The 14,465-nt window shown below is 37.6% G+C and overlaps 1 protein-coding gene across 4 annotated transcripts in view; it reads right to left on the reverse strand.

The window, feature by feature from the left end:
- LOC145991173 (uncharacterized) overlaps window positions 1-14,465 on the reverse strand; it is a 239,748-nt gene that overhangs the window by 25,629 nt on the left and 199,654 nt on the right. For all 4 annotated transcript variants that reach the window (XM_083127019.1, XM_083127018.1, XM_083127017.1 and 1 more), the window contains exons 2-4: window positions 8,288-8,450; window positions 3,901-3,972; window positions 2,616-3,068 (exon numbers count right to left, since the gene is read on the reverse strand). In XM_083127019.1, coding sequence (XP_082983145.1) covers window positions 2,616-3,068; window positions 3,901-3,972; window positions 8,288-8,450 — 688 coding nt within the window. The remainder of the gene's footprint in view (window positions 1-2,615; window positions 3,069-3,900; window positions 3,973-8,287; window positions 8,451-14,465) is intronic.

Here is a 14,465-nt window from a genome sequence, read left to right on the forward strand (position 1 = left end):
CCATCTTCACAAGACACATTGACATAAAAATTGTAAACTTTGATTATGTAAGTAAAATTTTCGAATTCCCTCAAAAAAATTTCCTTTCAAAAAGTTCAAAACTCAATGTTATAATATAGTGGGTTGATTGAACTTAATGAAACGGAGAAAAATCGTGATCTAGGAGAAAATCCTGACGTAATGGGAAGAAATGTATATCATATCCGCAGGCCCGTAGCTAGAATTGTTCTCCAGAGGAGGGGGGGGGGGGGCTGACAGGTTATCAGGGGGTTTGTAAATCAAATCCATTTTTCAATAATTTAACAGTATTAAATGAAGGTAAATAATGTGTGTGTGTGTGTGTGTCGGGGTGTGGTGGTCATTAAGTTATATAAAATTATATAAAAATCTATATCTTTTAAAACATCTTGAAGTGGACTGATGCTGTTATCATCCATTCTACTTTTGATGATAGATATTTATATCATACAAGAAAAATGCACAATATTCAATCATAGTGCCTACCAAACATTCCACCCCTGGCTTTAGCAATGAAACTCTCCTTCGTTCCCAAAACTTGGGAGCTGTTGGCCTTTGATGCAGATGTGGAAGGAATGTGGATGATGACATCAAAGTCACAGATTTCTGTCAAACGAGAGGCTGCAACAGGGGCAGGGAAGGTACAGATGAAGAAGGCTCCCTATGAAAGAACTTTCTAAAGTATAAAGAATCTTCTAAATACTTGCAGCTACTTGGTCTTCAACTCATAAACAAGATGAGTGAATGTGATAGCTGCTGTTCATGTTCTGTGCATTTATCCTGTGATTTATCCTTAAAGTTGTGAGCTCTGTACATTTTCACTCTTCACTGCAAACAAATTACACAAAATAGTTTTACCTAATGTGAATGGGGACTGATGGCAGTGCCAGGGGGGGGGGGGGGGCTGATCCACGGGCCTTCCTATCCATCATCGGCATTCAAAATACTTCCATAATAATCTATAGGTTTGTAAACAACCAAAATTTCCATTGTTTAAATTTATTTTATTGCGTTCTCTAATAGGTGTGATGGAATGGCGAATATGAGAATTTTCATTGTGAAATTGTGAAATGTCCTGACTTGATGGGAGAAAATGGATATAATGTGCGTGATCTGAATTTAAAATACTTTCAGAATCACTTATTGATTTCAAAACAACCTAAATTTCCATTGCATAAAATTATTTTGATGCATTAGGTAATAGGCGTAATGTAATGGGGAATATGAGAATTTTGATTGTGAAATTGTGAAAAATCCTGACACGATGGGAAAAAATGGATGTCATTTCTGTGATCAGCATTCAAAATACTTTCAGAATCACCTATTGATTTCAAATCATCCGATTTTCCCCCCCAAAATGCAGGACTGTGCTATTTATGATGTTTTACATATCTAAGACGTTAAATTTTACATTTGTATATGTACATGATGTTTGTACATCATTGGTAACACTGTGATGGCAAATATAGCGTGAAAAATATTTGAGTGGAGAAGGTAACTTTCAACTGCATCATCGGGACTCTTGCAACTGCTAGCAATTGCATTGGTTGACCTCCCCTCCAATTTGCTTCAATAACAGATGGTCTATTTCCAGCTTTCACTGCTCAACACTTGTTAGTTTAGTTTAGTTAGTTTTGTAGCTAATGAACAAACAGGCATCCTAGATTTGATTCGACACAGTATGTAATTCATAGTCATGGTGTCTGCTCACACACATCCATTGAGCAAGATGATACATGTGAGAAGTTTATCAACAGTCATGAGTTGTATTAAGAAATAATGTGCTGTTTAAGATATGCATACATAGATTGAACAGGACATGAACTCAGAACCTTCAGTGCATGAAACTAATACATTACCACAAGGTCACTGGGCCACTTGATAGTTGGACAATATTTTCGTCTCATGAGCCATGCTTGGAAAGCTTTCAAATATCGAAGTGCCTTCTCTTGGAAATGGCTCACTAGTATGTGTTAGTACCTTTGCATATCAATACCACCACACGAAGTACCATCCCAAACTCAATTTCCCAAGTGGTAGCCTCTCCTTGTCTCATAAACATTCATACATTTTAATATTAGAAAAGTTACATTTTAAGGACCAAAGATTGACAGATGGTTACTGTTTGGGTAGCACAGTATTAGCTTCTGAATTTTCTTTGTTATTTTTATCTGGTTTGATAAATTAGGCACCAATATTTCTAAATATTCACACATAGTTGTGGGTATCTCTGTAGCAAGCAAACGAAAACAAGTCACTGCACAAGTAGTGATGCGAGACGGCTCCACCAACGAACACGGGAGAGAGAACGGAATTGCATGGAGGGGAGGAAAGCGACTACAGTTACCAGCCTTCGCAGCAGCATGTACTGCTTTGCTCTGCCCACTCGATTTCACCTCCCTTCTCTGCCACTATGCATGACCTTGCTCCAGAGATGCCAGAGTATAGTTCATCAAAGATTCTAACAATGCTGAATTTCCATCTAGGATTGAATCAGGACAGCTTGAACCAAAAGCAAGAGTAGCATTCTCATATCACCTTAGTAGCAGCTTTAGGTTCACATAGTTGCACCCAAATACCTTACTGCTATATCTCACCTGAAGGAATAGCAGAAGCAGCCTCTAGAACTTCAAATTTATCATTTCTTGATGGCAATTCCTTGTTTGTCTCCAATTGAATTTCTTCAAAATTCTTCTCTGGTGTAGGACGACTAGTAGTTGTGGTGGTAGTAGTAGTGGGTATTCGGGTTGTTCTTGTAGAGGCTGGAGGGGATGTCTGGACATGAGGAACATCAGCTTGTTGATATGTGGAACCATCCAAATTGACTGTGTCTCCATCTAAGGAGACAACATCTGGATCTCCTTCAGTGAACAATTTCCGCATCCAGTCGTCATCTTGATTTGTGCTAGCTTCTTCTTCTTCAGTCTCTTCGTGAACAAGGTAAGGTCGTCGGGTGCTTGGGGGTGTTGAAAATTCTGTCCTCCAGTTATTATTATTATCTTTATCTTTTTTCCTGTTAGTTGTGTAGATATCCATAGCATCTGTCTCTCCTGTAATAATGTTTGAAAATTGCAAAACAAGAATATTGTAATTTATATCAAAAGTATGTTTGTTGCCTATAAAGTGTTAGTAAATGTTGGAAAGAATTGAGAAAAACACATCAGAATATAAATAATCAAATAATGCGAGAATTTAATTATTCAGTTCTTAAAAATAGCAGATTATTTTTAAATTTCTATTTTGCTTTAGTATAAGAAATACAGATGGCATTTAGGAGTTCATGTGTGAAAAATCATATTTCAGTGAAAGCATGTAAGTAACAGGACAATAAATATTTGCAAAAAACAACATCATTCTTGAAAAAAATATAATTTAAAAGAATCTTTAATATTAACTTCAATATCCAATTTCCCATCTAGTATGTTGTAACCTTTCATAATATTACATGATCTAAATCTGTTACCTTAACAACCATGTAAAATTGAAATTTTATCATTATAACTTTTCTTGCCAATATATCCAAAACTTAAAATTGTCTAAGAAAACCACTATATTTTTAGTGGGAGATAACTCAGACATAAAGCATTCTATTTCTGAAAAATCATAAATATTTAAGTCACTTGAAATACCCTTTTAAAATGACTAGTTCACATACGAAAAAATTATAAATATATATTTAACCTCCCACAAGTACACAAATACCACCTATGTTTATTGCAGACAAAAAGAGAAATTCAATTGGATAGTTTTTAGATACAAAAATTATCTGTTTCTTCTATCTATTTCTAACATGCTTGAAGATAAGAATTACACAAGTTGAGAGGTAGGAAATGTCAAAACGTGAATTGCTAATGTATAATGAGTAATAATTACCAATATTACCTTGATATTTTGTTAATACTCCATTACGCGAAGCATTTTTAGAAGTATCTGTTGTCTGGAATAGTTGCATATCTAAAATGAAGAAAAATCATCTTATTTACAATTACCACTGAACAACGTGAAGAATTATTATTCTAAGCAGGAAGTTTGAACCCTTTTTTTTTGTACATATTGTTGCTCTTTGAGTGTTGTAACTGTTTATTTGGAGGATTATCTTATATGGTCATTAGCATGTCTGTTCCAAGTCGTATGTATAATTACGTATATTAAGGGGGACAGGATACTAATATCTTGCATACACACATTTTTCCACATTATTGGGGGATGCATCGTCTGCTGGCCTCTTCCAACAAAAGGTGCCCATGTTCTGATTGATTTGATTTATTTTACTTCGCTTTTCTGCCACTTGTGGCTAATCGCGAAGATGAGATGAGTGATGAAATTGATGAAGGAACACTCACAAATTACACTCATGCCCAGGCCCGGATTCAACCCCAGGACCCCTGGCATCATAGAGTGCTGTGCTAACCACTCTGCTATGGAGGTGAGCACCCATGTTCCGAGTCTAGTCAAGTTATGAATAGGGCAAAGTGTTGCAGTTTTGTACATCTAAAAGAAAATCCATGTTACGGATTGTTGAAATAGCAGTTATAGTGGCAGGGATGAGGGAGGCAGTCTTAGTCCAGTTTTACTACTGTGCGTTCACTATACATATATAGTATGTAAACTACCAACTACCAAAATTAGCAACCTTTTAATTTTGGCACACTTCTATTTAAAAGGTGCTGACATTACAAAGTATTATGTAATAAATAGAAGACTATCTACACTAAGGAATACTCTAGGGGTGTATGGCGACATGATGTTTACTTTAGTATGCAATGCTGTAACTTAACAAATGTTTATGTACTTGATCTTTTAATTTAGCTGGCTCAGTGGGTGAGCATGTAAAGTGTTTTGACTTACAATCTCACCACCTTTCCAAGTCCGAATTTCAGCCTAGGCACTTGTGTTCTTTGCGAATGTCCCTTCATCAATTTAATTTAATTTCCACTTATTCTTGTCATCGCGATTTGCAAAAAGTGGCAGAAAAGCAATGCTAAATAACAAAAATTCAAACGTAATTATTTTTTCTTTATATTAAATAGAACAATTGAAAAACATAACACCATACACACTGGGAATACTATGCTCAATGCAGTATTTTTTTTTTTCAGAAGTAATTTAAGAACCAATTGCGAATAAGTTTCTCAGACATATTTTATTCAATTAATGATTTTTTAAACATGGAAAGACATTGGTGTCTCTATGTGTCTCAAATCTGTGTGTTATGAAGTTACACATGTGTACCCAGGCCCATAGCCAGGCAGGGGCCATTGGAGCTGAGCCCCCTGGAACTGCCATCAGCCCCCCTGGCACTTTCATCAGCCCCCTTGGCATTAGATAAAACTACGCTATTTTGTATAATTTGTTTGCAGCGAAGAGTGAAAATGTAGACAGCTCACAACTTTAAGGATAAATCCACAGAACATGAACAACAGCTATTACATTCGCTCATCTTGTTTATGAGCAGAAGTCTAATTAAGTAGCTGCAAGTATTTAGATGATTAGATTTTGTAAGTTCTTTCATAGGGGAGCTTCTTTATCTGTACCTTCACTGCCCCTGTTGCAGCCTCCATTTAGACAGAAATCTGTGACTTTGATGTCATCAAGTAAATTCCCTCCGCATCTGCGTCAAAGGTCAACAGCTCCCAAGTTTTTAGAACGAAGGGGGTTTCATTGATTTGGCCGGGGATGGAATTCACTGTAGACACTGTGATTGAATATTGTGCAGTTTTTGTGTGATATAAATATCTGTATCATCTAAACCAGTATGGAGTGTGTAAGGGATGAACGCTTCAAAAAATATTTTAAAACTTGTAGGAAAATGTAGTATTTGTGTGATATTTATGAATTTTATGTAACGTAATGACCCCTCCCCCCCAAATGCATAATTTACCTTCATTTAATACTTAAATTTTTGAAAAATGGAATTGGTTTACAAAGCCGCTCCTGATAACTCGTGAGCCTCCCCTGGAGATCAATTCTAGCTACGAACCTGTGTGTAGCACCAAGAAAAAGTATAACTTTACAGAAATTTATCCCTACATGTGTGATTGTGTGGTGTTGTTGAAAATTTATTTAGTTCATTAATGGTGCTACAATAATGTTTTCTTTATATATAATGTATTAGTCATGATGGTGAACGTGTCTACATATAAGCATATATTCAATTTTTTTCTTAAATAGCATGATCTATACCAGTGATTCTCAATTTTTGTGAGATCACAGCCTGATAAATTTTTTTAAAAAGATGTAGTTTCCATTCCCACCAATTTCACTAATAAATATCTGTATATTTTTAACTTTATAGATTAATTAATATGTGTCCTTGCAATTAAATTTTACTACATAAATAATGGCATAATCATAATCATAAAGGATAGTAGTTTGATAATGTCTAGGTTTGCTGACAACCAAATATTAGTTGTCAACCATTGGAATTGTAGTTTCTTCAGGCTAAGTTCATTAAATTAATTCGGTAAGTGCTAAATTTTCATTAGAATGCTGCATTCCCCAACTGGAATTTTCTATTGGTTCCATTCGGTTTCAATTGGAATGAATCAGATTCTATTGGATGCCTATTATAGGTATCGGAATGTATTGGTTTCAATCGGAATCTCGTCAGACCCTGTGGCCGAGTGGTTAGCACACCGTGCTGCGATGCCAAGGGTCCCAGGTTTGAATCCCACTCAGGCTTGGTTGTTTGTGACTGTCCACTCATCAATTTCATCATTTCATAACTCATCCCCATCTTTGCAAATTAGCCAAGAGGCACAAAACTAAATCAATCAAATCAATCAATCAATCGGAATCTCAATTGGTGAATTGTATCCAATTGTAAGTTCTGATCGCCAAAAAATTCCCAATAGTACTAATTGGAAAATCGATGAACATATTATTATACTGGGGAAATTAGTAACTATATTATTAATTTGATCTTGTTAGTATGATAAAAATATGCACCAGTGAAACAGAAAGTAAAATTTGTGTGAGTATTAATATGTCTGACAAATTTACAATTCATGATGGGTTAAAACAAGGAGATGCATTATCTCCATTGCTCTTTAATTTTGCCTTAGAATATGCTGTAAGGAAGGTAAAAGAAACTAAAGAAGGACTAAAATTAAATGGTGTGACTCGGTTGTTAGCATATGCAGATGATGTAGACTTACTGGGGGATGATGTGAATACAATTAAGAATAATGCTAAAATATTTTTCAAAACTGCTAAAGAGATAAGTTTGGAAGTTAACAAAGAGAAAACTAAATATATGCTTACAGGCCGAAACCAAGTGTTAGGTAATAATCAAAATCTAATTATTGATAACAACTCGTTTGAACCAGTTTCCAAATTCAAATACTTAGGAGTAATATTAACGAATGAAAATTATATTAAAGAGGAAATAAAAAGTAGGCTTAATTCAGGAAATGCATGTTACTTCTCTCTTCATAAACTTTTGTCTTCTCGTTTAATATCTAAGAAACTAAAAGTTAAAATATACAAAACAGTAATTTTGCCTCTAGTATTATATGGATGTGAAACTTGGTCCCTTACATTGAAAGAGGAACATAAATTGAGAGTATTTGAAAATAAGATCCTTAGGAAAATCTTTGGACCTAAAAGGGATGAGCAGACAGGTGAGTGGAGAAGGTTACATAATTTAGAACTACATAATTTGTATTCATGTCCAGATATTATTAGAATAATTAAATCAAGAAGACTTAGGTGGGCAGGCCATGTGGCACGAATGGGAGAGGAAAGATGAGTTTACAGGATTCTTGTTGGGAAACCTGATGGTAAGAGACCTGTAGGAAGGCCAAGACGACGATGGAGGGACAACGTTGAGATGGACCTAAGGGAAATCAGTAGGGATGGAAAAGAGTATATAGAACTTGCTCAAGATAGGGACAGATGGAAGGCCTGTGTTGCTGCAGCCATGAACCTTTGGGTTTAAGAAGGCTAGGGAGTTAGTTAGTTAGTTATTATTAATTTGATTCTAATGATGTTGGTTGTAGAAAACCAGTTTCATGTGAGTCGCTGCCCTGTATAACTGATGCTGGGGCCTGGTACTGGGCTACAGCCTGGTGGTTGAGAAACACTGATCTACATTATAAAATAAGATGTGCTCCTGTTCTTCTAGGCCATAGCAGCTATAAACATTATGGTAAGTTGACATTGTCTATCAAATGCACTACATGAATCTTATCTGTAAAAGAACACATCATACCTCTTACATAAGCATGAATACAATTTTTTCATAAATTTTTGGTTTTACAGAACTTACCAACTAGAAGAAAGTAGATAATCAAGCCTAGAACTAGGAGAATGGCAAACAGAACCATGAGACATCGAACAATTCGAAAAGTACTTCTATCCTCAATACAGCAGGAGCAGCATACAGACTTCTCACTTGATCCTGGTCTGTATATAGGATCAGTTGAAGAACCCTGCAAGACAAACCAATCCATGTAACACAAGTTCTAAGCTTAAGAACTTGATTCCATTTATTTTAAGTAAAAATAGTTAACAAGTTCCTAACAGCCCAATCAACACAGTAAAATAAGTGCATGAAGTACAAGGAATAGTGGCAAAACCACTGTGACAGAAAGTGTTAGCACTGGGCCTAACGTTACAAATGGTCCCATTGGTCATGCTAATACTTTATAAATTTACATATTACTTTTGGAAAATTATAATTTGATAGTGGCGACATGAGTTTGCTGTGCTGTAGGTGTCTAGTACATTAAATTTCTACTTTGTTATTACTAAAATACATATTTTATATTAAGCTGATATAATTATACCGCAATTAGATGAATCCAAATTTGTCATTGCAGTTGAGGTAGTTTTCACACTGAAGCCAAACCAATTGAATGCAGTTAGGTAAAATATAATGCTGCAACATTGTGAACTTGTTCATTCATAAGTAGCATGTGTCACTTGTTACTCCCGTGTGGAACATCCTGAAAGCCAATGATCTTGAGATATGCTCAAAGCAAATGAATTTTTTGAAATAATGTAGCATTGCATTCCAATGGGTGCCATTTTGTTTCAGGAATTGTTTGTAACAGGGGTGATTCCTCCATGTAGGAAGTGAGGAACTTCCTACAGTTCATATATACTTCTTTCCAGTTCTCTACTTTTTAAAAGTTTATTGACCGTTATGAAATTATGAGCACAATGTAGGTTCACTACTCAACTGTCAAGAGTCAATCTGCTATCACTCGCTCAAGATCTGCTGCCCAAAACGAACATTTTTGCCTTCCGCTGAGCGGCTGAGGAAGCTATCTCCTGATACTACAGCCAGATGGGCGAGGGGCAGTGCAAGGGAGGGAGGGAGGTTGCCCAGTTACGCATTCCCCGAGGAACCTCCAGTGGTTTCCTCAATCAGTGATGCTAACCCTAGCATAATAGTTCTAAACCTAGCAAAATTTCAACTTCGTTGGCACCTATAGTATTCTGTGTTTGACATAATGGTAAAATGCAGGAGCATCTTAAAAAACGGGCGTCCCTGGGAAACAGAGAAATTGAATTCTAATGAAGATATTTTGAGGAAATATTTATTTTTAAAAAAATCTACGGATCTTGTTTGTACTTCTCCAGCGGATTTGTTTCAAACAAAAGGAAGTATGCCGACCAAAGGACAAGCTTTTACAGGCCCATCCTCTTGTTTTCATCTTTTCTCGATTTACCAAGTGAGAAACATTCTATAGGAAATCGGTAGAATGTTGGGGATCACAAGTGAAAGAAACGGACGCCGCTATCAGTCGTCGAATTTTCTTCAACGTTTTTCAAGCACCATACTGAACCGATTTTATTGAATGGTCGAAATTCCTAATGTTGCTTAACTATAATAATTAATCAATAACGCAGTTCACCGCTCCAAAATAGCTGCATAAATTGAACTTAAAATTACCACAGTCATCAAAAAATGATAAATTAATATTAATTATATAATGATAATAATAGACATTAGCATAATTTTATCGCATTTAGTGTAATTTAATATTTGAAGCAACACTTTTTCTTATCAGGAGGTTGCTATTGGCAAAGCTGTCCTCAATCCACACACAACAGGCAGGCTAGTACAAGGTACAAACGATATGTCTAATTTTCGAAAAATTTCCTCTGTCTGTTTACCATAATTTCCTACACCCAAAAAAAACACGAGTCGCCACTGGTTCGTAAGTACCTTATTCTCACAATAAGATATAGCCTTTCCCAACATATTGGAATGCACTCAGCATGTCTTAGTCAATGACTGCCCCAGTAGAGCACAAGACTGACAGATAACACCCTTCAAACAAAGTTTCAAGTCTTATCCGGCCCTTTTGACTCTGATATTGCAATGGAGGTGGTCAGGCAAAACGAATTGCAGATGGCAGCACAGTTGTTGTGTACAGCTTTACAGTATATCCTCTAAGGCTAAGTGCACAGCTAAGGTGTTCACTAGAATGCTGCATCGAGGCCTTTTTGCTCGATCGTCTAATAGTTCGCACGGATGACGCTAGATGGCTTACAGAATTGATCGTTTCTAGGCAAACGATCGGTATACGCTCGTTTCCGTAACTTGTCTGTGGTAGTGGGCCTTCAAATATGGATCATGAAGTGAAAAACGCAGTTAAATTTAAACTAAAGTGAACATAGTTATCATCTCCATGTTATCTTAACAATACATAGCAATATATGAAAATGAATAGATGATTATGGGCTGAAACTACCAGGACGAATTTTTACACGTATATTTGTACGATTATTCCATTGCAATGATATTTGATATTCTACAGGGTGGCTCAATAAGTCACTTAACACCCCCAGTACAACGCCACTGCGGCATGGAACGTGAAAATGGCGATGACCAATCGTTATCAGGCCAAGGGGGAACCACATTGACGTCACCCGCATGGTCGGCAGCCATCTTGATGTCCGCCATCTTGAATTCAACTTCAGAAATTTAAATGGGAAGGGGGTCGTGCGACATATCAAAATGGGCTAGAATTTCACCAGGAAAACAACTGTGACATTTGTTTTCACCTAACTGTAATTGTTGCAGAGTTAACAATACCACAATGTTATGGCTCAATAAGTCACTTAACACCCCCAGTACAAGGCCACTGCGGCATGGAACGTGAAAATGGCGATGACCAATCGTTATCAGGCCAAGGGGGAACCACACTGACGTCACCCGCATGGTCGGCAGACATCTTGATGTCCGCCATCTTGAATTCAACTTCAGAAACTTCAACGAGTCTATCACGTTCGAGCGTGGGAGATTCGATCGAGTATTTTCGAGCGAAAGTGGTCAAATGCATCACGATAGTGTTCATCCAATAGGATACCCCAAAAATTGTACATTTTTTTGGGCGAGTTTATGAGGTTTTTAGTTTCGATTGTTACAGAGGTTTGTTCACAAATTTGCATCGGGGGGGGGGGGAGGGGTGTTAAGTTCGTATTTAGGGGAGTGTAAATTTAAGCAAAACTGACCATAAATTGGGCTTTTGTGGAATCTGATGAGAAATACTTGTTTAAAAGCGCAATGAAGGTATAACATTAGAAAAACTGTGCTAAAATAAAACTATAATTTTGAAGAAGAAAAACAGAAGAGCATAAAAAAGAACACCATTTTTGTAAGAAAATGACACCGAATAGGTCCTTAGCTAAGGCACGTACTCATCTGCTTGCTATTGAGCACACGATCAAGTCGAAACAGACTTGGAACATGGCGTGAAACAAAAGAAGGCACTCGGCGCGAAGAAGGGAATTCTCACCGAAGGAAACGAAACGCCCCACACAGCACAGTTCACGCAGGGAAAACAACGCTATTAACATCCGAAAACAAACCATTGTAGTATTTAACTTAGTTTCACACGCCCGAGAAGAAATCTAGATTACACCACGAGATAATCCCATGCAACGCAAATAATTCACTTGAGAAGTATAGGAAGATCTGATCGGGTAGAGAAGCGAAGGAAAGAAATAAAGGAAAGTGACTTGAATGATATATAGAAATGTTGCTGCACGGTGTGAATATCTTATTTCGAGGTTATTGGGACGGTTTTAGGAATCGTCAGCCTCTACTGATGTGATGATTCTACGCAGTGGTGTGCATCTAATCGCAAACAAGAATGTAGACCATGTAAAGTGAAGTGAATGATGTATATAAAGTAATTTATGCAAAGAACATGGCAGTGTTGCAATGACATCGCCAGAAATTTTTCTCTATGTGATCATTCTGGCTTCTCTCTCTCTTTCTTCCATTTTCTTTGTTCCTCTGTTTCTCATTCGCTCTATCTCTCGCTTCTCCCCCTCTATACTTCTCACTTCGTTCTCCCATTTTGTTTGTTCCTCTGTTTCTCATTCGCTCTATCTCTCTCTTCTCCCCCTCTATACTTCTCACTTGGTTCTCCCATTTTGTTTGTTCCTCTGTTTCTCATTCGCTCTATCTCTCGCTTCTCCCCCTCTATACTTCTCACTTGGTTTTCCCATTTTCTTTGTTCCTCTGTTTCTCATTCACTCTATCTCTCGCTTCTCCCCCTCTATACTTCTCACTTGGTTCTCCCATTTTGTTTGTTCCTCTGTTTCTCATTCGCTCTATCTCTCTCTTCTCCCCCTCTATACTTCTCACTTGGTTCTCCCATTTTGTTTGTTCCTCTGTTTCTCATTCGCTCTATCTCTCGCTTCTCCCCCTCTATACTTCTCACTTGGTTCTCCCATTTTGTTTGTTCCTCTGTTTCTCATTCGCTCTATCTCTCTCTTCTCCCCTTCTATACTTCTCACTTGGTTCTCCCATTTTGTTTGTTCCTCTGTTTCTCATTCGCTCTATCTCTCGCTTCTCTCCCTCTATACTTCTCACTTGGTTCTCCCATTTTGTTTGTTCCTCTGTTTCTCATTCGCTCTATCTCTCTCTTCTCCCCCTCTATACTTCTCACTTGGTTCTCCCATTTTGTTTGTTCCTCTGTTTCTCATTCGCTCTATCTCTCGCTTCTCTCCCTCTATACTTCTCACTTGGTTCTCCCATTTTGTTTGTTCCTCTGTTTCTCATTCGCTCTATCTCTCTCTTCTCCCCCTCTATACTTCTCACTTGGTTCTCCCATTTTGTTTGTTCCTCTGTTTCTCATTCGCTCTATCTCTCTCTTCTCCCCCTCTATACTTCTCACTTGGTTCTCCCATTTTGTTTGTTCCTCTGTTTCTCATTCGCTCTATCTCTCTCTTCTCCCCCTCTATACTTCTCACTTGGTTCTCCCATTTTGTTTGTTCCTCTGTTTCTCAATCGTTCTCTCTCTCTCTCTCTTTCTTGCTCGGTTTCATCAATCTCTGTCATAATCTTCCTCGTTCTATTTGCTTGCTTGGTTTTCTCTGTCTTTTTCTATCACTTTCAGTTTCTCTCTCTCTAACTCTCTTCTTCATTCTTTCATTCCTTCTTTTTTCTTGGTCCGTTTGCTCTATCTTTTGATTGACTAGTTGACTTATTTTACCTCGCGTTTATGCCACTTTTAGCAAATTGCGAAGATGAGGATGAATGATGATAAGATGAAGTGTATGAAGGGACAATCACAAACAAAAGTCCCACAGAGGAATATACTGGCCATGGGTTCAGACGCCAGAGCCTCGTTAGTCTGCAAAATGCAGTCCAGGGTGTACTCTAAATCTCTCTCTATCTATCTATCCTTTCGTGTGTGTGCGTTATCTTTGTTCTACCAAAAGTCATTCTGAAAATACAGTATAGGTTATTTGGATGCGCAGGAGAGTAGGCAAAAACTAATCTATGGTGGACATACCCTTGCTCACTCGGTGGGGCTCACACAAAAATTGAAACAGAATTATCCTAAGTTTTCACCTGTTGTGTAATGATGAATACGAATATTTCCTGAAAGGTATCAAACACAGTGTGAAATATTGGGCGCCTCCGGTACAACTCAACATACGTAGTAGCAGGCATGGACGTCCGCAGGATTTTTCCAGGGAGGGGCAAGGAAGGTATTTTTTCCAGGGGGGGGGGGGCAAACAAGGCACATTTACCCGAATAATAGCGTTGTTCCCTCAACAAACATTGCTTAAATTTGAATTTATCAAATTCATGCAATAATTAACACATATTATTGTGGCTGAAATGAAATTATATGTGAAAATTATATAATTTTTGATTGACTTCCATTTTCCAGGGAAGGCACGGCCCCCCCTTGCCCCCCCTCCTTCCGGACGCCCATGGTAGCAGGGATAAGCTTCTAGGCAGCACGAATTTAATGCCTTTCAATGGATTCAGATTGTGATGTAGACGCCACTGGTTACAATTGCATGTGCACTCGATTGTAACACCTTAGTTGCAGCTATACTGAGAAGAGGAAAGCCTCCTGGCACTGTCGTTGAATTTTGAACCCTAAACGAGTGAAAGGAGCTTGGGTGATGCAATCAGCTGCTTGCCATGAAATCCTGCCCCTGCGTTGCCGAAATGCGCGAGGTTC

This window comes from Lepisma saccharinum, chromosome 8 (genome assembly GCF_977018435.1).
Source record: "Lepisma saccharinum chromosome 8, izLepSacc3.1, whole genome shotgun sequence".
NCBI classification, from domain to species: Eukaryota; Metazoa; Arthropoda; class Insecta; order Zygentoma; family Lepismatidae; genus Lepisma; species Lepisma saccharinum.